We start from the raw sequence: 27,477 nt of genomic DNA on the forward strand, positions 1-27,477 counted from the left end.
TGCAGTTTCTCTTTCGAGACAGATATTTCAGATAAAAACGATGGCACATGTGCACCAACTTTAATCATCTGCTCACATAACATCCCCCTTTTTATCAAAACAAAGAAAAGGAACAATTGTATTAACAATTAAACTCAATTTCTCTGAAGTCTGCTTTCCAGTGTATTTTCATGGAATTAACTTTCAAAGTATTCATTAATCATGCCTTGTGTCTCTTATGCCTGTCACAAATACATAACACTCATTATTTCCGTTTGTATGAGCTTATATACCAAACATAAAACATACTAAAATTCGACTTTAACTTCAAACTACAAACTACACAACCTCAAATAGGACATGGTCCTTCTTTGAGTATAACCATGACATTAAAATGCCAAATAGTGTCACAGACTTATTGTTCGATTGTTCACGCAATTATTCAATGTGGGACAAAGTCTTCCAGATATTGTGGCCCTTTCACTGTGCAGCCAGAATGAGTTTTTACTGTTTTGTCTGAGTCCTGTTGTTTGTTATTTGCATGTTTCAACGTTTGTGTTAGTGTTTGTGTTGCGTCATTAGCTTCTGCTAGTGTTAGGCTGTGTGCACTTGATGCGGTAGGCACACTGTCGTCATTGATCTCGGTTGTTTGACCTGGTTTTGCCTGTTCATACGTGATTAACTTTTCAGGCTGTTCCTCGGCCGTCTTTCGTAGACGTGCGCGATTGCGTCGGTAGATGCCAGAAGGGGTTTGAACTACATATGAACGCTCATCAAGGCGCCGACACACAATTGCTTTCTCCCAGTTCTTTTTACCTTGCACCAGCGGTTGCATGCGCACGGTATCCCCTTCGTCGAGTGCGGCAAGATCTTTGGCTGATTTGCTGTAATTGTCAGCCTGCTGCTGGACGTGTTGGTTCATACACTCGTGTTCACATACAACTCTGGGTTCCAGTAAACTCGCTGTTGTAGGCAGGAGAGTGTGTATGCAGTGAATCACTGGGCAGGACTCATGCTGAGCCCTTGCAAAAGTGTGTTGTGATGGTCTAGAAGTGCGAGGTAGGGATCTGCTCGTGATTTGTTGTTCTTTGTGAGGATCCGCTTATCCGTTTTAACTGCTGATTCACCTTTTCCATTCGCTTTACTACTTCCGGGGCTGCTACACAACTGCTCAAAATCCCATTCTCATGCAAATCTGTGAAACTCCACTGACGTGTATTGTGGCCTGTTATCACTAACCACTTGTGTTGGGCTACCATATCTCGCAAAATAAGCCTTCAATTTGTGAATAACGGCTGCGCTGGTCGTATCGCACAGAAGATCTACCTCTAAGAAATTGCTGTAGTAATCAACGGTGATGAGGTACTCTTTTCCTTCAAATGTAAACAGATCGGTACCTATCTTTTCCCACAGCCGAGCAAGTACCTCATGACTCATAAGCGATTCTTTCTGCTGACTCACACAAACATCACACGTAGCAATATATTGCTTGATGTCGCTGCTCATGCCTGGCCAAAAAAGATATTTGCGTGCGTGTCTGAGGCATCCTTCTACGCCCAAGTGGTGACGAATGAATTCTTTCCTTCATTTGCTTTCGCTCATTTTGCGGTATGATGACACGCTCACCTTTGAAGATTAAGCCGCTCTGGACTGTGAGCTCATCCCTATAGCTATAATAAGGTGTGAGTTGCTCTGGTAGTGCATCACGTTTGCTCGGCCATCCACTGATGATGATGAATTTTAACATCTATAGTGTGTCATCTTTCGCAGTTTCTATGTGAATCTGCTCTAGACACTCATCGCGGTTTGGCAGGTGCGATAGCACGTTGACTTCATCGAAGCTGTTCTCCTGGCCTGGAGTACTGCTGACTGCTTGCGATAGCGTATCCGCGAGGTGCATGAGCTTTCCTTGACAGTAGGTGATGTCGGAGTCATAGCTCTGCAGGCAAAGAAGCATTCCCTGTAGGCGTTTTGGTGCCTTCACCAGCGGCTTCTTAACTACCATTTCAAGCGGCTTGTGATTACTAAGTACTCTTGTGAAGCGGCCAAAAGTGTATTGATGAAAACGCTCAAGTGCGAAACTGATCGTGAGCGTTTCCTTTTCGATCGCTGCGTAACGCGTTTCTGTGTCCATTAGCGCTCTGCTTGCATACGCAATCAGATGTCCATTCTGGAGGAGTGCTGCCCCTAGGCCTTTGTTGCTGGCATCACATTGGATGGTTAGCTTTTCCTTAGAATTGTAGTATGCTAACACCGGTGCTTCGGATACCATCCGCTTGGTCTTGGAGAGAGCGTTTTGCTGCTCAGCTGACCACTCCCATGCTACATCTGGCTTCGTCAGCTCTCTCATTGGCTCAAGGGTATCTAAGAGACTTGGTAGAAGACAGCTCAGGTAGTTGACAACTCTGATCAATCGCTGCACTCCCTGCATATCCGTGGGTGCTGCCATGTTGAGAACGTCAGCAACCTTTTTAGGATCAGGCTGAAGTCCCTCACTTGTGATGAGATGCCCCAAAACGGGTATCTCTGTCGCTCTGAAGACAGATTGTTCTTGCTGAGCCTGATATGCTGCCCTACACATCATTGTAATAGCTGCTCAAGTTTCACATTATTATCAGCGATTGCCTTTTCCCGTGTTTCCCCTTTTCCGTACACCAGAATGTTGTCTGCGATGCAGATCACTCCCAGTAGTCCTTCCAGCTCCTGATGCAGCCTGTGCTGGAAGATCTCTGATGAAACGCTGGTTCCAAATGAGAGTCTGAGCCATCTATACTGCCCGAAAGGTGTGTTGAAAGTGGTGAGCACGCTTCATTCACTGTCCAATTTCACTTGCCAGAATGCAGAACTCATATCACGCTTGCTGAAAACCTTAGCCTGGTCAGGATCTGGCAAAATGTCCTCTATCACCGGAAGGGGGCAGTGTTCTCTCCTCAGCGCCTTGTTCAATGGTCGAGGGTCAATGCATATACGAAGATTGCCGATCTTCTTCTCTGCGACCACTAACTGGCGAGCCCACCTTGTAGGTTCATGGACTGCAGCTATCACCTTGCGGTCTACCAGTTGATCAAGCTCAGCTTTCACTTTCCGCTTCATAGTGTGAGGTAGACGTCGTGGGGATAACACTGGGGGTTGAACTTCCTCGTCAATCTGCAGGTGGGCTGCACCCGGAAGTTCCCCGAGCACATTATCCAACGCCTCTGCATAGCGTTCTTCTGGTGTGCTTTGTTTTTCTTTAAGTGTAGATGCAGGCACCCTGCGAAAGTTGTCATCGTTGACCATAGTCAGCTTCATTTGCTGGATGGCCCTGCTTCCCAGCAATGGTGTAAAGTCGTCAGTGACCACGACAAATTAGACAGAATACTTGCAGTTCGTCATGGGGTTACGCAATTTCACTCTGCACATCCCTTCTGCATCCATGGTGGTCTTGTTCCACATCATCAGCTTTTTTGTGCATTGTCTTATTGTGTGGTATACTCCCTCCAAGTATTTGCGGAGTAAAATGTTAATGCTCGCCCCGCTGTCAACTTGGAAGGCTGTTGGCTTTCCATTGATGAGCATCTGTGCGAATACGCCATCCTTTGTCTTCAGACAGTTGACCACCAGTGTGACATTGTCGATAAACTCGGTGCTGCTGTCACTGTTGGATTGGTCATCGCTTTGTGCTTCCACCCCATGCACGGGCTTCTGCTTGCATACCTCTGCAAAGTGATTTCAAATGCCACACGCCTTGCACACCTGTCTGTATGCTGGGCATTGTTGCTTGTCTCTTGCATGTTCCGTGCCACAGTACCTGCAAGGGTTCACTTTGCTTCTGTGGCTGATCAAGGTGCCTTTTGCTCTGGCTTCACCACTAGCACTAGACTTCTGTCCTGGATGCTTTGAACCTTTCTTGTTAGTGCAAGGTTTAATCCCGTGGACAGTAGCGGACCTGTTATCTGCAGCTGTACTGAATGCTTGTAGGTGTGATTCGGCCACTTCTGTGCTTTTACAGATGTCAGTGCAGTCACTGAGCGATAGTTTTCTCTCTTGTAACAGATGTTTTCTGGTTTGGGAGTCGTTAATGCCCAGTACAATCTTGTCTTTCAGCAGACTGTCTGACATACACGAGCAAAAATTACATGTCTTTGCAAGAGATCTAAGGCTGGCAAGAAACAATTCAAAGGTCTCACCTTGTTCTTGTTGCCGCTTGTTGAACAAGTACCGTTCATATGTCTCATTTTTCTCACCGATAGCATATCTGTCAAATGCAGCTAAAATCTTTGTGAGGGCTTGGCCTTCAGCCTCATCTACGAACACAAAACTGTTGTAGACCTCAAGTCCTGACAGTCCAATTGTATGTGAAAATAAAGCCATCTGGTATGCTGGAACCTGTTTGTGCAGTTGCGCTACTACGCTGTAGTTAGTCCACATCTGCCGCCATGTCTTCCATCCGTCTATCACTCCACAGTTGACTGTCATGGCCGGTCGCGGGCGGATGCTGCTGACTGGGGGAGGACTTCTGTCCATACTATGGTTCCCCGGCATGGGGTCGCCCGCGGGTGCTGGGTGCCACTGAGATTCTGCTGTCTCACCTCCAGGCATTGCTACTGCACCCGTCTCTATTTGTGGCTGGTTGCTCATCTCGGTCGACAATTTTCTACTCTTACACTCACCCTCCGATGTTTCAGAGTTGCACTATTATTATGCTGCCAACTGCAAGTTGAAAAAATCGGGTGCTGCGGTTGAAAAAAGCAATTTTCCGAGCCCCACCACTGCCACCATGTTTGGAGACAGATATTTCAGATAAAAACAACAGCGCATGCACACCAACTTTAAACGTCTGCTCAGGAGTGCATGTACAAGTATATCATAACGATTTCTGAGATACTCAAACCATTCTGCCACAAGTAATCACTGCACCATCAAAGTCACCTAGATCACATTTTTCCCCCATTCTGATGTTTTGTCTGAGCAACAACTGAACCTCTTGACCATGTCCGTATGCTTTTATGCATTGAGTTGCTGCGACCCTCCAGGGTAGTAATCTCAGGATTGCTGCCGTGCCGCATGCTAACGAGCGCAAGAATAGCGTGATCAGGCATATTAATGCGTGGCTGAGAGACTGGTGTAGGGGGCAGGGCTTCGGGTTCCTGGATCATTGGCGCCTCTTCTGGGGGAGGTATGACCTGTACAAAAAGGACGGGTCACACCTGAACCCAAAGGGCTCCAATATCCTAGCAGACCAGTTTAATAGAACTGTTCAAGAGTGTTTAAGCTAATTTGGCAGGGAGGTGGGAACCGGAGTGATAGGGCTGAGGAAGGAGAAAACAGAAATAAATCAAAGATAGTGTGCACCAGAGATGACAGAAAGGACAGGCAGGAGATGAGGCATAATCACAGCCCGTGGGATGAGTTACAGGGCAATAGAGGCATGGTGCAGTTAAAACAGAAAGCAACAGATACTGGACTGAAAGTATTATATTTGAATAAATGCAGCATAAGAAATAAAATGGACGATCTTGAAATTCAGCTACAGATTGGCAAGTATGGCATTGTGGCCATCTCTGAAACTTGGCTAAAGGATGGCTGCCATTGGGAGCTGAACATCCAAGGATATACAGTGTATCGGAAAGATAGGTTAGTAGGCAGAGGGGGTGGTGTGGCCCTGTGTATAAGAAATAACATTAAATCATTAGAAAGGGATGACATCGGATGGTAAGGTGTAGAGTCTCTATGGGTTGAGTTAAGAAATGACAAGGGTAAAAGGACCCTAATAGCAGTTGTATACAGGCCTCCAAACAGCAGCCGGGATGTGGATTACAAATTACAGCTGGAGATGGAAAAGGCATGTCAGAAGGGCAATATCATGATACTTATTGGGGATTTTAACATGAAAGTGGATTGGGAAAACCAGGTCAGTACTGGACCTCAAGAGAGAGTATTTGTTGAATGTCTAAGGGATGGCTTTTTAGAACAGCTTTTTGTTGAACCTACTAGGGGATCGGCTGTGCTGGATTGGATGGTGTGCAATGATCTGGAGGTGATAAGAGAGCTTAAGGTTAAGGAACCCTTGGGGAACAGTGATCACAATATGATTGAGTTCACTTTGAAATTTGGGAGGGAAAAAATAAAATCCAATGTGTCGGTATTTCAGTGGAATAAAAGAAATTACAATGGCATGAGAAGGGAACTGGCCAAGGTTGACTGGAAAGGGACACTAGCAGGAAGGACAGCAGAGCAGCGATTGCTGGATTTCTGCAAAAAATGAGGGAAGAGCAAGACAGATATATTCCAAATAAGAAGAAATTTTTGAATGGAAGAAGGACACTACCGTGGCTGGCAAGTGAAGTCCCAGCCAAAGTAAAAACAAAAGAGAGGGCATACAAGGAAGCCAAAGATAGTGGGAAGATAGAGAATTGGGAAGCTTTTAAAAACTTGCAGAAAGAAACTAAGAAGGCAATTACGAAGGAAAAGATGAATTATGAGAGGAAGCTGGCGACTAATATCAAAGAAGATACTAAAAGCTTTTTTAAGTATATAAAGGGTAAAAGAGAGTTGAAGGTAGATATAGGACCAACAGAAAATGACATTAGAGATATTGTAATAAGAGACACAGAGATAGCAGAGGAACTGAATGTGTATTTTGCATCAGTCTTCACAGTGGAAGACATCTTCAGTATACCGGACATTCAAGGGTGTCAGGGAAGTGAAGTATGTGCGGTAAAAATTACAACTGAGAACGTGCTCAGGAAGCTTAATGGTCTGAGAGTGGATAATTCTCCTGGACCTGATGGAATGCACCCTTGGGTTCTGAAGGAAGTAGCTGGAGAGATTGCGAAGGCATTAACAATGGTCTTTCAAGAATCGATAGATTCTGGCATTGTACTGGATGACTGGAAAATTGCAAATGTTACTCCACTATTTAAGAGGGGTGGGAGGCAGCAGAAAGGAAAGTATAGACCTGTTAGCCTGACATCAGTGGTTGGGAAGTTGTTGGAATCAATTGTTAGGGATGAGATTACGGAGTACCTGGAGGCATATGATAAGATAGGCCAAAGCCAGCATGGTTTCCTGAAAGGAAAATCCTGCCTGACTAACTTACTGCAATTTTTTGAGGAAATTACAAGCAGGATAGACAAAGGAGATGCAGTATATGTGGTGTACTTGGATTTTCAGAAGGTCTTTGGCAAAGTGCCGTACATAAGGCTGCTTAGCAAGATAAGAGCCCATGGAATTTCAGGGGAGTTACTAGCATGGCTGATTAGCAGCAAACAAAGAGTAGGAATAAAGGGATCCTATTGTGGCTGGTTGCTGATTACCAGTGGAGTTCCAAAGGGGTCGGTGTTGGGACTGCTGCTTTTTACAATGTATGTCAGTGATTTGGACTATGGGATTAATGGATTTATGGCTAAATTTTCCGATCATACCCTAAAGGTTAACCTCCAGGTTGAGTCGGTTGTGAAGAAGGCGATTGCAGTGTTGGCATTCATTTCTAGAGGTATAGAATATAAGACCAGGGATGTGATGTTGAGGCTCTATCAGGCATTCATGAGACTACACTTGGAGTATTGTGTGCAGTTTTGGGCTCCTTATTTTAGAAAGGATATACTGACGTAGAGGGTTCAGAGAAGATTCACAAGAATGATTCCAGGAATGAAAGGGTTACCATATGAGGAACGTCTGGCAGCTCTTGGGCTGTATTCCCTGGAGTTCAGGAGAATGAGGGGGGATCTCATAGAAACATTCCGAATGTTAAAAGGCCTGAACAGATTAGATATAGCAAAGTTATTTCCCATGGTAGGGGAGTCTAGGACAAGAGGGCACAACTTCAGGACTGAAGGACGTCCATTTAGAACTGAGATGCGGAGAAATTACTTTAGTCAGAGGGTGGGTAAATCTGTGGAATTTGTTGCCACGAGTGGCCGTGGAGGCCAAGTCATTGGGTGTATTTAAGGCAGAGATAGATGGGCTCTTAATTAGCCAGGGCGTCAAAGGGTATGGGGTGAAAGCAGGGGAGTGGGGATGACTGGAATAATTGGACCAGCCCAGGGTTGAATGGCGGAGCAGACTTGATGGGCCAAATGGCCTACTTCTACTTCTATATCTTATGGTCTTCCATGATTGGCTGACATATGCGATAACGAGCAGGTGTACAGGTGTACCTGATAAAGTAGCAACTGGGTGCAAATGGAATGATTCTTTAGCTGTGGTTTACAGGTATAAAATTAACACTTACGATATTTAAGTGTTGCCATGCATCCCTTTTACTTTATGCCCCATCTCTTATTTTAGATATTGGACTAACTGACCTGGAAGAGCTCAACCTTCTCATGGTCCCCACCATTTCTAAACCACGCTGTACTGCTAAGTCCTGTTTCCGTGGCGTGAAGTGTATTGAGACTCGGGATGGATTTCGGTGTGGACCGTGTCCGAAAGGGTTTGTAGGGGATGGCATTCGATGTGCTGATGAGGATGAGGTAAATTACAACGGCAAAGTAGCTATTGTCATTTTCTTTTCACTTTTTGACTTTTGATTATAATTAATTGAGAATCACAGATTCTTGTTTCTTTTCCTAACTCTTTGTTCACAAATGTTTTTATTCTTGACTTGTGCCTAATGATTTTTTTTTTGTAACTTTCGCTTTTAGTGTCAGATAAGCCCATGTTCTGCTGGAGTTCGCTGTGTGAACACCTTCCCCGGATACAAGTGTGAGGGCTGTCCAGCAGGCTACACTGGTGGGACTGTTCAAGGGGTGGGATTGGAGTATGCAAGGTTAAATAAACAGGTAAACATTAGACACTGCACAGACCCCATAACAGCAAAAGACATAGGAGCAGAATTAGGCCATTTGGCCCATCAAGTCTGCTCTGCCATTTCATCATGGCTGGTCCTTTTTTCCTCTCAGCCCCAATCTCCTGCCTTCCCCCATATCCCTTCATGCTCTGACCAATGGAAAATCTGTCAACCTCTGCCTTGTATATACATGCAGACTCGGCCTCCACAGCTACCTGTGGCAAAGAATTGCATAGATCCACCACCTTACAAAGAAGCAAAGGCTTTTGCCAGAGGCATCAGCAAGCTCCGTTTCATGAGACAGTAAGGTCTTGACTTCCATGCTTGCACACTGCAGAACAGAATTCAAGAACTCAGTTGCTGGGTTCTGCACCAAGGCCAGGCCTAGAGCATCCAAGTGTTGAACTGACAGCCAGTTACCCGGTTACCCGCCAGAAAATAAACCTCAGGGTAGTATATCGTGTTATATACGTACTTTGATAATAAATTTACTTTGAACTTTGTATCGCATCCCCCAACTTTACCCCAGCCCTGGTTGTAACACTTATTTATTTATTTCCAGCCATGCCACCCAGCGACCCCCGATTTAACCTTAGTCTAATCACAGGACAATTTACCATGACTAATTAACCTACCGACCAGTATGCCTTTGGACTGTAGGAGGGAACCCTTGCGGTTATGGGGCAAATGTACAAACACCCTATAGACAGCGGCAGGAAGTGAACCCGGGTTACTGGTACTGTAGAGTGTTGTGCCACCATCGTTCCCCACACCTAAGATGGTACGAGGGTCGCTGATGTGGATGGAAGAGGTAAAGGAAAGCATGTGGTGTGATTTCTTCATTTTATTTAATTTGAATGTGTTGAACAAACCATATCAGTCAAATGCATTCAGAAATGGGTTTTAATATACTTATAGCTGCTTTTTGTGGACACGTGGCCAAGTGGTTAAGGCATTGGACTAGCGACCTGAAGGTCGTGAGTTCGAGCCAAAGGAACGTGTTGTGTCCTTGAGCAAGGCACTTAATCACACATTGCTCTGCAACGACACTGGTGCCAAGCTGTATGGGTCCTAATGCCCTTCTCTTGGACAACATTGGTGTCATGGAGAGGGGAGATTTGCAGCATGGGCAACTGCTGGTCTTCCATACAACCTTGCCCAGGCCCGCGCCCTGGAGAGTGAAGACTTTCCAGGCGCAGATCCGTGGTCTCGCAAGACTAATGGATGCCTTTAATTTAAGCTGCTTTTATGTTCCTGATTATCTGGGGCATTTAGAAACAGTTGAAAAGGTGACAGGATAAGTCGTCAGGACAACCTAGGTTTGGACCCTCAGGATCTGAGACCTGGCCACCATTCAGGGAGGGCCGAGAGAGACTTGGTCAGTGATAGGCAGAAACATAAGCAGGAGCAAATAATAGGCAGCTGGGAGAGAGGAGGGGAAGGGGAGAAACAGAGGCTAGTAGATGATACTAGGAATCAGATAATGGAAGAACGAACGTTCGAAGTAAATTTATTATAAAGTATATACAGGCAGCACCAACACAATGCCACTTGGATGATCAAAGAGCACAGGCAACAACATTTGGAAAGGCATATTAAGAAAGGAGAGAGATTAAGGTAAAGAGAGAGTAAAATTGATATTACTTGAACTGCTATGTCTTGAAATTCAGGTACTCTAATCCTATCATTTATTTTGTATCAGCCTCTAACTATTAATTCCAGCAGGCTTTGTGTATTTATATGTAGTCATGCTGTGAACAAAGCCACATTGGCAGCACTTGGCATCTTTCTTTTTCTGTGACAGCTGAGGGGCTAGTCTACATTAATGGGTCATAAAAGTCAAGAATGTAGAACACATTCAAATAATATAGTTTATGCAGGTAGAACTCAACATCTCTGGGAGATACTACTGAATTATTTGGCTGCTTATCAGAACTCAACAGGCTCTTCCTTTTTTTATTTCTATCACTGACCTCAAAAGCATTAGATTTGCTATTGGCTCATCCTGTTGTTTTCTTGGAGATGTGGCCGGTGCCCCGGGAGAAATTATGTACTTTTCCCATCTGTTTCCTTCCTCAGTTCAATCTTCTTGTTTTCAATTACACTCAGGACATTGTAAATAGCATGGAAGAACATTATCGCTTCATGTAAAAATATTTTAAGAGTTGCTCATATGAACAGCAACAAAAAGACTCAGAGTAGCGAGCCAAATAACCATAGTGCGACACTACAGCAGCTCAGGGCATTTGGAGTTCCTTTCCAATGGAGTCTGTACATCCTTCATGTGAAATAACCATAGTGCAACGCTACACCAGCTCAGGGCATTCGGAGTTCCTTTCCAATGGAGTCTGTACGTCCTTCATGTGAGCGCACGGCTTTGCTCCGGTTTCCTCCTGCAGTCCAAATTAGTTAATTAGTCATTGTAAATTGTCCTGTGTTTAGGCTAGTTTAAATAGGTTGGTTGCTGGGTGATGCGGCTCGTTGGGCTGGAAAGGGCTTTCACACTGTATCTCTAAATAAGATCAAATCAGGCTCATTACAGACCTCTAAGGATCTTGCTCCCTTGTTCGCTCACAGTCTAAATGGCAAAAACCTAATTGAGCACATTAAAGCAGGTCAGAAAGTCTGGGATATAAATTTCATGTTCTGTGTGTAACTAACCAAACTGAAATGTCCTTGAACAGGTCTGTGTCGATATAGACGAATGTAGTGATGGAAGGAACGGAGGCTGTGCTCCCAATTCCCAGTGTATCAACACCATGGTAACGATTCTGACCATTACATCCTGTCTTCCAACCACTTCATGTTCTATTGTAATCTTGCTCGTGTGGTACATCCTGTACCGTTTGCCTTTCTGTCCCTTTTTGTCACTTCCTGCTGTGTTGTAACTCTCTCTTTCTCCGACTGACCAGAACAGATTTGCCAATACAATGGGCAATGAACAATAAATCAGTACTGCATTCAGTCCATAAATGTAAACCAGAGCTTCAATTCATTTGTCTCATTAATTCTACTCCTATAAGATACAGGAGTAGAATTAGGTTATTAGCCCTATCAAATCTGTCCTGCCATTCAATCCCTCTTCCATTCCTCACTAACCTCTGGTTCCTCCAAGGTTCCAATGGAAGTATCTCGGGGAATGCCAACTCACTCCTACCATCTGGACTCAACAATAAGTTCAAAAATTTCAGACAGTGACTTTGTAACTCCTGTTTCCATATTTGATTCATTAGTTTCCCTCTTTCTACTGCACCACCATCACCATCACTATTTAATCCCTTCTGTATAGAGCCACAGAACCGTACAGCTTGGGAATGGGCCCTTCTGCCCAACTAAGCCATGCCTGCCAAGATTTCCATATATGCTAGTCCCATTTTCTTGCATTTGGCCTATATCCCTCTAAATCTTTCCTATCCATGTATGTGTCCAAGTACCTTTTAATGTTGTTCATGTGTCCGCCTCTGGCAGCTCATTCCATATACTAAGCACCTGCGGAGTGAAAAAATTGCTCTTGTTCTTAATAAATCTCCTCCCTCTCACCTTTAACCTATGCTCTCTAATTCTTAATTTCCCAACCTTGGGTGTGGTGGTGGAGGGTTGGGATACCAGTGCACATTCACCCTATCTATGCCTTTCATGATTCTATACACCTCTATAAGAACACCCCTCATCCTCCTACTCTCCTATGATAAAAGTCCCATCCTGATCAATCTCTCTCCATTACTCAATCTCTCAAGTCCTGGCAATATCTTCATAAATCTCCTCTGAACGCTTTCTTGCATTCCTCATCATGATGTTTTATTTCTAATATTTTTCCACTTCTGACATATTGCTGATATACTAACTCTTTCTCTCCATTGTTGCCCCTGACTATTTCCAGCACACGTTGTTTTAAGATTTGCACCACCCTCAGTGTCTTGCGTTTGGTGTTGACTTACTCCAATCAACCTTGCCAGTTACCTTTCTAATATCTCTGCCGATTGCTCTAGGGATCGTACCGATGTGGAGACTGTCAGAGCGGGTACATAGGCGACCAGCTGAGAGGCTGCAGACCTCAGAAGAGCTGTAACAACAAACTCCTGAACCCCTGCCACGCTAATGCACAGTGCTTTCTGGAAAGAGATGGGATCATTTCTTGTATTGTGAGTTTACAAAGCAAACGTCATATGCTGTCGTGTGCTGTGAGCTGGCAGAATAAGTAAGAACAGGGACAAAAAGCACCCCATGACTTCATCATGACTAAACTATCCAGTTCCTTTTCAATTGTAATTGGATGCTTTGGTTCTCTGTAAATTCAGGGAAATCAGAGGATGTTTCAAAAACTTGGGAAATTAAATGCCTTGGATAGAGTCCACAAAAAGATGTGTGCTGTTGTATGGGAGACACAGGCTGCATCAGTGACTAATCCATCGATTTTAATTAATTCAATACCACAGAAAGATCAGGCAATACAATGTTATTGCAGGCAACACTTTGGGACTGAAGAAAATTATCAGCCAATTTATTCCCAGTGTTTTCTGTGACAACTGTATGACAAACGTTTTGTCACACCTTCCATATTAGGGACTGAATGATGCACCTTCAAAGTAAACTCTACACAACTAGAGTGATGCAAAAAATGCTGGAGGAACTCAGCAGTACAAGCAGTATTTTTTTGGAAAGGAATAAAGAATTGACGTTTCAGGCAGAGACCCTGATGAGGGGTCTTGGCCTGAAACGACAACTCATTATTCCTTTCCGCAGATGCTGCCTGAGCTGTTGAGCTCCTCCTGCATTTTGCACTCTGTGTGTTAGTCTGGTTTCCAGCATCTGCAGAAGCTCTTGTGTTTGCAACAAGATTGATCTGGTTTCTTAGATGCTTAACGTATATTTTATTCTGACTTCTTAAGGCATTCTGTGAACAAACTTACATCTACTATATTCAATATATAAATTATGAATTAAGCATATAATATGAAAAGAAAAAGACACTAACTTATTTCATTAATAGCAAGGTTGCATCTTTATTTCCAGATATTTTACTTCTCTTCTCCACTCCCCCCATCATCCGGAAACATTAACATTTCATTGAATTATTGATTAATGTGAATTGATTGTCCTTTGCCATTTTCTCCGGGTTCGTTAGAAGGTGTATGCTGTTGTACTGCAGGAAACTTCTCAATTCAACTCACTGCCCTCTCATCCAATGTCTACATGTTCATTTCCGGTGGGGCTCTGTCAATATGTGTCAGGAATGGGGCCTCTGGGTGACGTTTGTACCACAGAGTCATCGAGAACCACAGCCTAGAACCAGGCCCTTTGGCCCATCTAGTCCATGTCTTGGCTTTGGGTCCAACAAATCATTTACTATTGCTTATGGTTCACCAAGACACTTCCTTCATTCACGGCACCACTGTATTTCAACGCATAGAATTATTGAATAGTAAGGTACAGAGGGAGGTCTGTCAACCCATCATGTCTGTGCTAGCTCTTTGCAAGACCAATCAATGTTAACTTTCTTCCACCAAGAATGACTCCATTTCCAGCTGACTCCCATTTCTTTCCCCAAATCTCTGCAATTAGTTTCTTTCTCACATATTTCCAATTGTCATTAAAAGGCCACAATTGAATCTTCATATTTCACTCTGCCAGTCGTTCTTTGTCCTAACCACTCGTAAAACCGTAAAGCCAAAGGACATCAGTGCAGAATTGGGTCAATTGGCCCTTCAAATCTCCACCATTCCATCATGACTGATTTATTATCCCTCTCAACCCCATTCCCTTGCCTTCTCCCTGTGACCTTTGACACCTTTACGAGTCAAGAATCTATCAACCTCTGCTTTAATTATAAATACCCAATGACTTAACCTCCACAGATGTCTGTGACAATGATTTCCACAGATTTACCATCCTTTGGTTAAAGAAACTCCTTGTCATCTCTGTTTTAAAGGGACATCCTTCTATTCTGAGGCTATGCCCTCTGGTCCTAAGCACTGCAGTAACTTCACAGTACAGTCCTTGTACAGTACCTTCTTCATGATTCTGTATGTTTGGCTTATCTGGTTATCTAGTTTTTGGCCATGTGTGTAACAGACTGCATATTGTTCCTTTGTGTCTCTCTGTAGTGTGGAATTGGTTGGGCTGGAAACGGCTACATCTGTGGCAAAGATACTGACATTGATGGATATCCTGACCAGGAGCTCAGATGCCCTGATAAGAGCTGCAGAGAGGTTAGCAAACTCCTCATGTTTTGTTCCAGTGCGGACGGGATTCACTCACGAGAACAAAGATGCACTGAGTGCGCGCTCCGCCTGGGTGTGGAGCTTATTGAACTCTGCAAAGCCAGAAAGAAATCCACAGTGTGAAGCTGGCTCAGAACTGAAAACTGTGTGACTTTGAAGTTCCTAATGAACATCTAGCATCAAATTATCATGAGATGTTTCCTGTTTCACCTTACAGCCTCTCCTCATTTGTTTGGTAGCTTTACAATATTTTTTCCCCTGTTGTACATGTGTCCGGATATCAAATATGAAGGCAAGTAAGCTTCAAGGCGATTTCCATTAAAAATACGTGTGAATCAAAATAAATTTGCAGGAAATGAGATATTAGTGAGACAGAATTAGAAGTTCAGGTGCCTGACACTGCTGATGAGAACAGCTGGCCACAAGCAAATTCCAAGTTTAGCTCAGTGTTGTGGTTGCATTGGTCCTAAAGTGGAGCTGAGTAGGTGGGCCCAAGTAGGCTGAGGGGAAATTACTACCGCCTTCCATCTCCACTGGACCTCACCCAATCTAAGAAGGTGCTCAATCCCAGCATATGCTTGATTACCCAGCGCCTCAGCTAAGGTAAAAGACCTGGAGGTTAGTCAGCTCTGAATGGCAGGAATTCCAAATTGCTCCTGTTCTCCTCAGTCCCAGGAGACCTTGAGGTTTGGATTCGACTTTTGATCACAAAGAACAGACTAACAACTTTATGAAAACTTGTTCTACGCAAAGTACCCAGAATATGTAACACACACAAAATTCTGGAGGAACTCTGCAAGTCAAGCAGAAGCTATGGAGGGGAATAAACAGTTGATGTTTCACTCCAAGACCCTTTATCAGGATCAGATGAAGGGTTTTGTTGTGCATTTAATATTCCAGTAATATTTAAGTAATCTAGTAAATACACTGTTTGATTAAGCACACTTTGTTGTTTGTATACTTCATTATGGGTTCTATATAAAAATATGTGAATGGCACACGTCATCACGCTACCACATGATATGTGCATGCCTCGCTTAAAGTAAAGAACAAACTACGACTACTTGCGTTTCAGGCTCTTCATCTTTTCCTTTTAGTTAGCTTAATGTTTTGAAGATACATTAGCCTGGTTTCAGCCTGAAATATCGATTGTATTGTAAAACCATAAAACATAGGAGCAGAAGTAGGCCATTCAGCCCATTGAGTCTGTTCTGCATTTCCATCATGGATGATTTATTGTTCCTCTCAACCCCATTCTCAAATTTCTGGCATTCTGCTAGTGTCTCCCACAGTGAAGATTAACGCAAAATACATATTAAGTTTGTCTGCCATTTCATTTTGCACCAGCAGTCTGCCAGAAATCCAAGAGCGTCAAAGGGCAGAAGTGAATGTAGTTTCTATTACTAGGGAGAAGGGGTTTGAGAAACTGAAAGGTCTGAAGGTAGATGAATCAGATCGACTACACCCCAGGATTCTGAAAGAGGTAGCTGAGGAGATTGTGGAAGCATTAGTAATGATCTTTCAAGAAGCGCGGGATTCTGAAATGGATCCGGAGGACAGGAAAATTGCAAAGGTCACTCCAGTCTTTAAGAAGAGAGGGAGCAAAAGATGGGAAACCATAGTTGAGTTAGTCTGACTTCAGTGGTTGGAAAGATAATGGAGACCTTTATTAAGGATGAGGCTTTGGGATACTTGGAGGCACACAATAAAATAGGCTAAAATCAGTATGGTTTTCTTAAGGATAAATCTTTCCTAACAAGTCTACTGGAATTCTTTGAGGAAATAACAGGCAAGGTAGACAAAGGAGAGTCAGTGGATGTTGTTTTCTTGGATTTTCAGAAGGCCTTTGACAGGATGCCCCACATGCGGTTGTTAAACAAGCTGCTCGTGGTATTACAGGGAAGATACGAGCATGGATAGAAGATCAGCTGACTGGCAGGAGGTGAAGAGTGGGAATAAAGGGGGCTTTTTCTGGTTGGCTGCTGGTGACTAATGCTGTTCCACAGGGGTCAGTGTTGAGACCACTTCTTGTCAATGATTAGGATGACGAAATTGTTTTTTGTGGTGAAGTTTTCAGCTGGAGAGGTAGGTAGTATTGAGGAAGCAGGGAATCTGCAGAAGAGTTTGCACTAATTAGGAAAATAGGAAAAGAAGTGGCAGATGGAGTATAAAATAAGGAAGTTTATGGTCATGTACTTTGGTAGAAGGAATCGAAGAATTTCTAAACGGGGAGAAAATTCAAAAATCAGAAGTGCAAAGGGAATTGAAAATCCTTGTGCAGGTTGACGTGTAGGTTGAGTCAGTGGTAAGGAAGGCAAATGCAATATTAGGATTCATTCCCAGTGGATTAGAATATTAAAACATAGAGGCTTTATAAGGCTTTGCTCAGATCCCACTTGGAGTATTGTGAGCTGTTCTAGGCTCCTTAAATAAGGATGTGTCAGCTTTCGAGAAGGCCCAGAGGACATTCACAAGAATTATCCCCAAAGTGAAAGGGTTAACATATGGAGAATGTTTGACGAGTCTGGATTTATACTCGCTGGAGTTTAGAAGAATGACAAGGGATCTCATTGAAAGCTATTGAATATTGAAAGGCCTAGAGAGATTGGCTGTTTCCATTAGTGGGAGAGTCTAAGACCAGAGGGCACAGCCTCAAAATAGAGTGAACAGAGATGAGGAGGAATTTCTTAAAGTGAAGGTTGATAGCTCTTTGATTAGTAAGGTGTCAAAGGTCATGGGGAGAAGGCAGAATGGGGTTGAGAGGGATAATAAATCAGCCATGATAGAATGACAGAGCAAAACTCGATGGGCCAAATGCCTAATTCTGCTCCTATGTCTCATGGTCTTATGACTTGCTGAGTTCCTCCAGCTTTCTGTGTGTGTTGTTCAAGATTCCCAGCATCTGCAGAATCTCCTGTGTTTGTAGTTCAATGTAACAGTTATTTAGTTATATCAATGTGGAACTATGCACTCTGAAGACGTATAAACTCAAAGAAGAAGAATTATTTGATGCTCAGCTTTGAGATGAACAACTTTAGCTCATCCCCCCAGTTTTTGGATAGTGATTGCTGGTAATGCTGCCAATTATATTTTCACTTGACTAGCCATCTCTTCCCTTACTTGCCCCCTCACACTTTGCACCATCATGCCACCATTTCCATCCCCAACTGCATCTCCAATTACTTTCCTGTATTTGCTTATAAGCTATTAATCTGATCTCAGATATTAACCCTGTGTCTCTCTCTCTCTTTAAATCTTTTTATTGAGTAAGTATACAAAAAAGGTAAGCCATATAAACATTAATACAATGTTAAAGTATAATAAAATTCCAAAAGATAACAATACCAAAAAGAAAATACTACAAACAATGTAATTTAAGCATAAGAAACCAAGATAACATAATAGTATACTAGATTTTATATATATCAATGGAAAAAAAGAAAAAAAAACCCCAAAAAAAAAACCCACCGTGCAACTAACTAAAAGCAAAGCAAAGCAATGGGCTAACTAACCCTGTGTCTCTATCCACGATGCTGACTGAGTTGTTAAACAGATAATGCCCAGTATTATCTGTTTCGATATTACGTAAGGTGGCAACTTGGGGGAAGCAAGAGTACATGAATCTTCTGTTCACAGGGCCTCTTTTCCTTGGAATGAGATGACATATTTGCAATAAAAATAGAGCATGCTATCACAAGTTATCCTTCCAGTTTTTTTTACTCGTTTACTTTAACTGCTGCAGATCTAGCAGATGGCACACAAGTATGTTTTCTTTTTTTGGAAGTTGGAGAAAACCAAAATGGAAGTTGGCACAATCAAAGACTTCTCTCATAGCTTCAAGAGAAGTACAACATTCGGATTTAGCAATGGATGGTCAACTTGCCCTCTCTGCATGTTAGGCTAAACCCATCTACATGTACTCTGACTGACCTGCGTTGAACACGTGTGTTTGTTTGCATCTAACTTATCGCAGCAGGCACAAGCTGTAGTCTGGGAAATAGGTACAGACATTTAAACATTACTAAAGGCTACATGCTGCAACTGTAAGTTCTTCTGGCTGGTATCCAAGTCCAACAGCCAAAAGTGCTTAGGTTCTGAAAATCAATGGGAATACCTTAAAATTAACATTTCGCACAATTTTTATTGCCTATCCCTTCCAGCTCTTTGCCTTATGCAATATTTGACATAAGATCCTCCAGATGTTTTCAATCAAGCAACCACCTGAAAACAAGTTTGTAAATTGCAATATTTATGGATGATGAGGTGGTCGGTATGGAATGAAAAAGACTGAACTCCAAATTGGCCCTGTGGTGGAAACTTCTTAATAGTGTTCTGATTTGTGTTCCTTTCTTCATTCAGAGGTCAAACATTCCCAAAAACTTAAAGGTAGAGGTTTTAATAACATGTATTTTTCCTGATCTTTTCTTCACCTCAGGATAACTGCATATTTGTTCCTAATTCTGGGCAAGAAGATGCTGATGGTGATGGTGCAGGTGATGCTTGTGACGATGATGCAGATGGAGATGGCATTTTTAATGTGCAGGTATGTGTTAAAAAATATAACAGGTCACATTTGAAGCAGCTGACTGTGGTCTGTAGCTCAAGAGTCTTATTAAAAACATTACGGCAATAATAGAATTAATGAAAAAAAAATAGGCTTCACCTGCCTCTCCCGTTGCCCATTAAACATGGGCCTACGTGTGATAGGTGAAAAATGGTCAAAATATCTGCTCATTTCAACTTCCATTTTCAAAGCACTACATACGTACAAAAATGTGAGCAGCACACACACAACACCAGAGGAACTCAGCAAGTTAGGCAACATTATGGAGGGGAAGAAAACAGAATTTGTAATAATCAAGATTTCCAGCATCTGCAGTACCCCTTGTGTTTATGATTTGCTGTTATGTTGCCTGACTTGCTCAGTTCCCTCAGCAGTTTTTCTATGTTGCCCAAGATTTCCAGCATCTGAAGAATCTCTTGTGTTTATGATATACAAAAATGTCCCTTCTTTCTAACGAGCAGAAAAGTAATAGTACAGCAAATAAATTATCCATTTCTCCCAATATCAATGTTGGCGTTATCTTTGTTAATGTAGCAGCCTCACCACCCCCTCAAGCAGTGTGTTACAAGTTCCAACCACTCCCCGGATGGAAATGTTTTCCTATTTTCCTCAGGAAGCACCAGTGACTATTTCAGCCATCAGCTAGCTTGCACGTCACCGTCTTCCAAGTCCAGATCATCCAAAACACTGCTATCACAATTCAGATGCTTCTTCTTAGTTAACACCATTTGTTAAGCTTCATGGACTCTTGGTGTAAACATAAATTCGCCGGGCCAAATAACTACACCACACACAAGTCTTTATTTTAACCTTTCAACTGTTTATTTGTTCGAATTTAGCCGGCGAGAACCTCGACAGAAATTCTCTCTCTCTTTCTGGTGGCTCAACGAGCTTCTGACTTGACAGGTAGAAAACGCTACAATTTATAGGACTAACAGACAAAGAACACGCAGTTACCAAGATATTCCCGCCAAGTCAGTTAGAGCAAACTTAATTAATTAGATAAGAGAGTACACTAAATCACGGGTTTTAATTACAGACAAATTCTTGCCTTATCAGTAAAACTTGAACAGACAAAGGTGGGAACATAGATCTGTATGTGAACTCATAATACATGATGGATGCAGCATATGTGAATACACCCCACAGATTGTTCTCAAAGGGACAGCTGTTAAAAAAAACTAAAGGCAGTTTTTTTTCAGTCAAGGACACTCTCTCCAACTTTTCACAGAACAGAGCATACACAAGCTGGCACCTAATTTTAACTCGCTATTTACCAAAATCAGAGAATCATTTCTTACTTCCCCAACACCCTTAAACTTTATCACTGGTCCCCTAACTATTCAGTTCAAAAATTATCTTCTCTATGACTTTCTTCATAGCCTTGCTCCTCCAGGTGTTTGAAATGTTTTCTGGTGCTACAAAGACTCTGGCAGTGATTCCTGAAGCTCCCTGTTCCTCCCAACACCCAAATAGTACCTTTCACTTTGGAATTTATTTTCTAATCGGATATTATCCCTCTCCACTATTAGTATTGACCTCAAAATCCATCCCTTTGACTGATTTTTAGTTACTCCTTCAATGCTCACCTCTTTGGCTAGATGCCCATTCACTTTGCTTTCCTTCCATGGCTGTGTCACACCAGTGGACACTTATCTCTGCCAAAAGTTATAAAAATGAATGTTATTATTCCTCCTTGCCGTGAGCAGATACTTGGTCCGACTTTTGTCTTATTTCACTTGGATGTAAGTAGCTGGCTGGGTGTAATACGTGTAGATTAATCAGCAGGGGATCTTGGGATATTAATCTCACAAACAAGACTTTAGTTGCCTTGAAGTCATAATGAGCTGGCATCTTGAGACACACTGTACCAGATGGAGAGACTCCTACATTGTGGTTACGTAAGAATCCTCCGACTTCTTCAGGGTGATGATGAAGGGCTAGTGATCAAATATGTAGAAAATAAAGCTGACTGCATTGACCTCAGGATCCATAGAACTACATAATTTTCTGTCGTAAAATACTCTGACCTGGATTATAGTTTGCAAACATTTACTTGAGTGTTACAGATGAATTCTTTCTTTGCTACCCATTTTTGATGCAGTAATAAGATTTCCTTTAACATTTTTTGCAAGTGTGATGCATTTTTATTGCAGATCATCCCGTCAGAATTTTTTTAGGGCTGTGCTTGTAAGAATCCTTTGAACAAACTTTAAGAATCTACATAATAGTGGGTGAAAAGTGAACACCATTTGCTAGTAGGAAGTAGGGGGGAAACTTATAGAACTTTGGAGCACAGAATATGTGCATCTTCGTGCACAGGGGCCATGCTAGTCTTCTCTGTATTGCTTCTGAATTTTGGGCTGCTGAAACCAGCACTGTATGTGCGTGCAATAGCGCTGTCGGAACAGAATGAATCAACTGAGCATTCACAGCATGCAATGATAGTGACTGCATCAGATACAGTCAGGTTCAGCCTTGGGTCAGGACTATCTCAGCCACCAGCCAGGAAACCCGGAAGCAGCTTTACAAACCCTAGGTTTGTGGGTATCGGCCCGTCTAATGACTAACCCTCATAAAGAGCCAGTTCTTTTGGTCCACGGCAGCAGGAAAACTGCCCAGATGTTCATGTGTGAGAGGGCTTAGATGAGACACATGACCTGGAGCTGAACTTAAAGAAATTCATTCCAGTGGCTCCATGACTGCACGGTCAATTCTATCTGTTAAAATGGGACCGTTACAAAGTGTCATCAGTATCTTACTCCTATTATTTTACATTAGTCAGTCCATTACCTCAATAATTGATGCTTTTGTCTGTCAGAGTTTCATCCCCTTAACAATTTGAGAGCGTTCATCAATTATGCATCAACAGGCTCACAGTTGCTTATTGCCTGGTTCCACGCAGCGCGTTCTCTGATATGCAGCCCTAGGGGTGGCATTTCTCTGCTTCCTGGGGGTGTTTTACATAAAGAAAGGAGTCAATTATTCAAACCCATCCTAGTCAATAATAACAACAACGTGCATTCAAATTTCACACAGTAGAACATCCCAGGGTGCTTCACAAAGGATCTATTGAAATATTGGGGCTGGAGGCCAAAAACTCAGCCAAAAGAAATAGATTTTGGAAGCATTTTAGAGGAGCGGAAAGAAAAGTCTTGGGAGTTCTTAAGGCCTGGTCTTTGCTACTTTAAACCTCGACACCCTGTAGGTCTACCCCTGGTTGCTATACGCCTGTTCATATCCTGAACAATTCACAAGTCAGAAATGCAGCTGTGCAGCGATATATTTAAATAGAAACACAGGCCAACCAAGGACAACATGTAGGCAAACCAGTGTATTTAACTGAACAATGTAAATATTGCCGCCAACCAATTTTCCACTTGACGGAAAATGCCTGCAGCCCTGCAGCAGCATTAAATCCACCCAGACACTCACTGATCTGAGGGCTGTACATGGGCCAGGTGTCTGTAACTGCATTATGTACCGTATATCTCCTTATTTTACCCATTTCATTCCTCTACCCTCTAATCTGTAGAATATTTCAGTTGTTGAACTGCACTGTGTGAAGTATAGAAGCAAAAGAGTTGGAGGTTCAGCTGGAGTGATGCTATAAACTCTTCCTCCAAAGCATTCAATTCAACAGGAGTGAAATTAAGCTTGGGTACTGGGATCATCACTGGGGCAGTTGGGACCTGAACAAGAAGAAGAGTTACAGCTGAACTGGAAGGGGACCATAGGGTGCTGTCTACAGATACTGCAGTGACTCTGATAGCAACTCCCAGTTCTATCATCCAAACCACCAAGAAGATATGGGAGCAACTGATTCCACCCCCACCATTTTGCACTGGATAAAACTTGTTAGAGAACAAATTATGATCAACCTGTGGAAAGGAAGTACCTTGTTGGACCTCTTCTCATTGTGCTTTTGTGCAATGAGAAGAGGTCTAACATGGTATTTTCCAGGCCATTTAGATTACCCACTTATCTGGTCATCTTAGTTTATATCTGCATTTTAAAATATCGTGAGACTAAAAATTACAGGAAATAATCTAAGTGCAGCAACAGGATATTTGAAAAGTTAAGATGAATAGTCCTACCTTGTCAAGCCTCTCTTGCTTTGTTGCCCAGTAAAACATTAGCAAGTACGGCCGTTCCCATTGTCAGTTGTCAGTAACCATATTAATGCTGCAGCTGTCCTAGCCCAGGTGAGGAGGATATGTGGATACTCAACCAAGCTACTAACGTGGGAGGTGCAAAATGTCATCACAATTATGTTAGCAAGGTAGGCATACCATAAATACAGAAGGAAGATGAGTACCTGCCAGGAAGAACAGTAAGTGTAGACAGATAGTACCTGTACAGTAAATGGTAGGATCCTAGGAACGTTGATGGACATAGGGACCTGGGTTCAAATTCATAGTTTCCCAGAAGTGGCAGCAGAAATAGAAAGAGGGTTGAAGAAAGCACACGATGTGCTTGTCAGAGCATGGAATTCAGAAATGTTGTATTTTGTCACATACCCAGTGATGGGTTAAAGAACCAGCAGAAATGGAAAACACTTTGGAGTCCAGTATTGCTATTAACTAATGGTATTTATTAGTAACTACGCAATACAGTAATATAAATGCAGTTATATCAAACAGGTTAGCAATGATTATGTATAAGTAAGTACATCAGTAAGTATGGAAATATATGAAAACCAAGCTTCTTCAAGTCTAGGTGTAAATAGATAGTCTTACGATGATGAGTAAAGTTCAGTTTAGTTCGTGGTATTGAGTTGAGTAGTGATGGAGAGAGAGAGAGAGAAAAAGAGAGATTTGAGTCTTCAGGTGAGCTGTCGCCGTCGATCTTCCCGTTGTCCTCTGAAATCCTTTAGAAGTTACCAAACATGACCACAACAAAGGGGGCCGTTCTTCTGTGATGGAGCTATCAACCCAGGTGAGGGTTGGACACACAAATAACTCCCCACCGGTCACACCCTGTTCACACTGCAAGAGACACCGATCAATCCACCTGATCGAACCTCCAAAACCCACTTTTTGTGTGGGCACAACAAAGCTCATTCAGTGTCCAAACCCATGTGTCTCAGGTCTATCATCTGACCTTCTATTTATCTCCCGTGCTGAATACCAACTGTCATTCAAACAGCTCCTCCCTTCTCTGTCTGTAAGAATTTCCAAGCAGGCAGCGACCTTGCAGAAATGTAAACATACTGTCAGCAGTCTTCGCCTCTCTCTCTCTTACAAACAAGATGTCAGTGTTAAATACCTCTCCCTCTCTCTTTTCAAAAGCACAGTTCATAGGGGTAATCGAGCACAGTTCATAGGGGTAATTCAGGACCCCATCACAATATCTTCAAAAAATATGGAAGTTGTGAAGTTATGTTGCAACTTTATAAAATACACTTGTAGTATTGTGTGCAATTCTGCATACCACACCATAGGTAGAATGTGGGACAGAGCAAAGGAGATTCACCAGGATGAGTTGTCTAGATTGGGGAACTTCAGTTAAGTGGAGTGACTGGACAAGCCTGGTTTGTTTCCTCTTGAGTGAAGGAGGCTAACTGGTGATCCGATACATGTATATTAAATCATAAAGTAGGGTAGAGAGTCAGAACTTTATTTTTCTCCCATGGCCAGGGTATCAAAATCAAAAAGACATAGGGTTAAAGTGAGAGGACGAAGTTTTAAAAAGGATTTGAAGGGTAAGATTTCTACAAAAAGAGTGGAACTTGCTACCAAAAGAGATGGTGGAAGCAGATATACATAGACAGACAGACACTTAAATCGATAAGAATTAGTAGCACATGGACTTAATGCAGAAAAGTATAGATGGATAAGTAGGTCAACATTGTCCTGATAGCCAATTTCTCTGCTGTACAATCTGACTGTGTGACTAGGACCCATCAAACAGCAGATCAGCACCCAGCCAACCAATAGTCACTTCTACATGCAAAGGGAAAAGATGCCAGCAGCTCATTCTGCCTGGAGTATAATGCATAATCTAAAGCAGTTCAGCTAACCTCATACTGGTACTGGTTTAGGTGAAGCTTGGGCCAACAACTCTGTCCAAGCAGTGATGGATTGGTGTTCCTTAGTTGCTGTAGTCTTGTCACTGACAGAGGACAAGTGAGGTCTAACCTTTCTATGTCCTAACACTTACAATGAAGTTACGTTTTCTCTTCAGGATAATTGTGTGCTGGTCCGAAACATTAATCAGCTGAACATTGATGAAGATAACTATGGTGATGCTTGTGACAACTGTCGATTGTCAATTAACAATGATCAAAGAGACACAGATAACGATGGGAAAGGTGATGCCTGCGATGACGACATGGATGGAGATGGTTAGTATTTATTTCATTGAAACGTTTAACATATCATGGCAATGCTAATTGTTCACGTGCTTGCCTGTTGTAGATCCTGATGATGCAACTTAATCTCCTATCAAACACATCTTGGTGTTTGAGGTCTTATAGTGTGAGGGTTAGTGTTAGACCACTAAAGAAAATATTGTTGCCCATATGTTCAGTCAATACAAATACAGTCAAGGAAATCAGTTTGGATCAATACAGATCAATTATTCAACATACCAAAGAAGTAATGTGCAGATGAGAAAGTTGAGACCAATATAGAAATTAAAGTGGTCAATTCCAGGAGACAGCACAGGCAGGAACTGAAGAAAGTCGGATAGCCTAAACTGCATTTATTTTAATGCAGGAAGCCCAGCAGGAAAGGTAAATGAGTTCTGAGCATGGATAGACACATGCAATTGTGATGTTTATGCTAATGCAGAAACATGGTTGAGAGATGGGCAGGACTAGCAGCTCAATGTTCCAGGGTACAGATGCTACAGACTATAAGAGGTGAAGAGAGGAGGAGAAGTTATGGTTTTGATCAGGAAGAATATTGCAGCAGAACCTAATGTTTTCCTGAGGAAACATTCTCTGAACCCTATGGATACTGGAAGATTGGTGTGTGGCTAAGTGCTGTGCCTTGATCTAAGATGAACTCAAATGCAAAGCCAAGGAACTGCAAGCCTTTAAGCCTAACATTAGTGGTGGGAAAGTTACTTGAGGGTATTCTGAAGGACAGGATCTATCTGTATTTGGGAAATTAAGGAGCGATTAGGGACAGTCAGCATGGCTTTGTGCCTGGGAAATCATATCTCATAAATTTGACTGATATTTTTGAAGAGGTGACCAAAAGGGTAGATGAGGGCAAGTTGGTAGACATTGGCTACATAGAACTTAGTAAGGTTTATGACAAGGTCCCTTATGATAGGCTAGTCAGGAAGGTGAACCCACAAGGGAACCAACTTCACCCCCACTAACTTCACTACCTACATGTTATCCTACACCCCTCCTCAGTCTACCAATCACCTTGAAATGCTTCTCACACTCTCTTTCTCCTCTTCACACCAGCCATGTTGCCACTCCTCTCAGTCTGATTCAGGGTTTCAACCCAGAACGCTGACGTCTCCTTTCCTCCCACAGATACTGCTTGACCCACTGAGCCTCCGCAGCAGATTGTTTGTTGCTCCAGATTCCAGCATCTGCAGACTCTTGTGTCTCCAGGTTAAAATCCACTTTGGAGCTCATTGATGCAGTGGCCCCCTGACTGACTTTCAGCTGTGGACTGCAGTGAGCAGCAGAAGTCCAAAGAACGCAGTCCCGTTCCTGGTGCGAGTAGAGTTAAAATTCAGATCCACAGCCCCTCCCCCAGTACTCACTGGAGTCTAGAAGAATGGGGGGGGGGGAATCTCATTGAAGCCTATCAATTATTGGAAGACCTGGATAGAGTGGAGAGAACGTTTCCTATAGTGGGGAAGTCTAGGACCAGAGTACACAGCCTCCATTACTGTAGTACGGACACTGGAGCTGGGAGTGGTAAAGGGATGAGGAGGGCAGGTCGAGCCAGTTGTCTGGTTTATGGCAAGGA

At 42.7% G+C, this 27,477-nt stretch overlaps 1 protein-coding gene across 1 annotated transcript in view; it reads left to right on the forward strand.

Annotated features, from left to right (window-relative positions):
- Positions 1 to 27,477, forward strand: part of thbs4a (thrombospondin 4a) — a 146,975-nt gene that overhangs the window by 73,279 nt on the left and 46,219 nt on the right. Inside the window, exons 7-13 of the mRNA XM_063049334.1 lie at positions 8,251 to 8,435; positions 8,607 to 8,744; positions 11,437 to 11,514; positions 12,742 to 12,894; positions 14,857 to 14,961; positions 19,409 to 19,516; positions 25,724 to 25,883. Coding sequence (XP_062905404.1) covers positions 8,251 to 8,435; positions 8,607 to 8,744; positions 11,437 to 11,514; positions 12,742 to 12,894; positions 14,857 to 14,961; positions 19,409 to 19,516; positions 25,724 to 25,883 — 927 coding nt within the window. The remainder of the gene's footprint in view (positions 1 to 8,250; positions 8,436 to 8,606; positions 8,745 to 11,436; positions 11,515 to 12,741; positions 12,895 to 14,856; positions 14,962 to 19,408; positions 19,517 to 25,723; positions 25,884 to 27,477) is intronic.

Source organism: Mobula hypostoma, chromosome 5 (genome assembly GCF_963921235.1).
Source record: "Mobula hypostoma chromosome 5, sMobHyp1.1, whole genome shotgun sequence".
Classification (NCBI taxonomy): Eukaryota; Metazoa; Chordata; class Chondrichthyes; order Myliobatiformes; family Myliobatidae; genus Mobula; species Mobula hypostoma.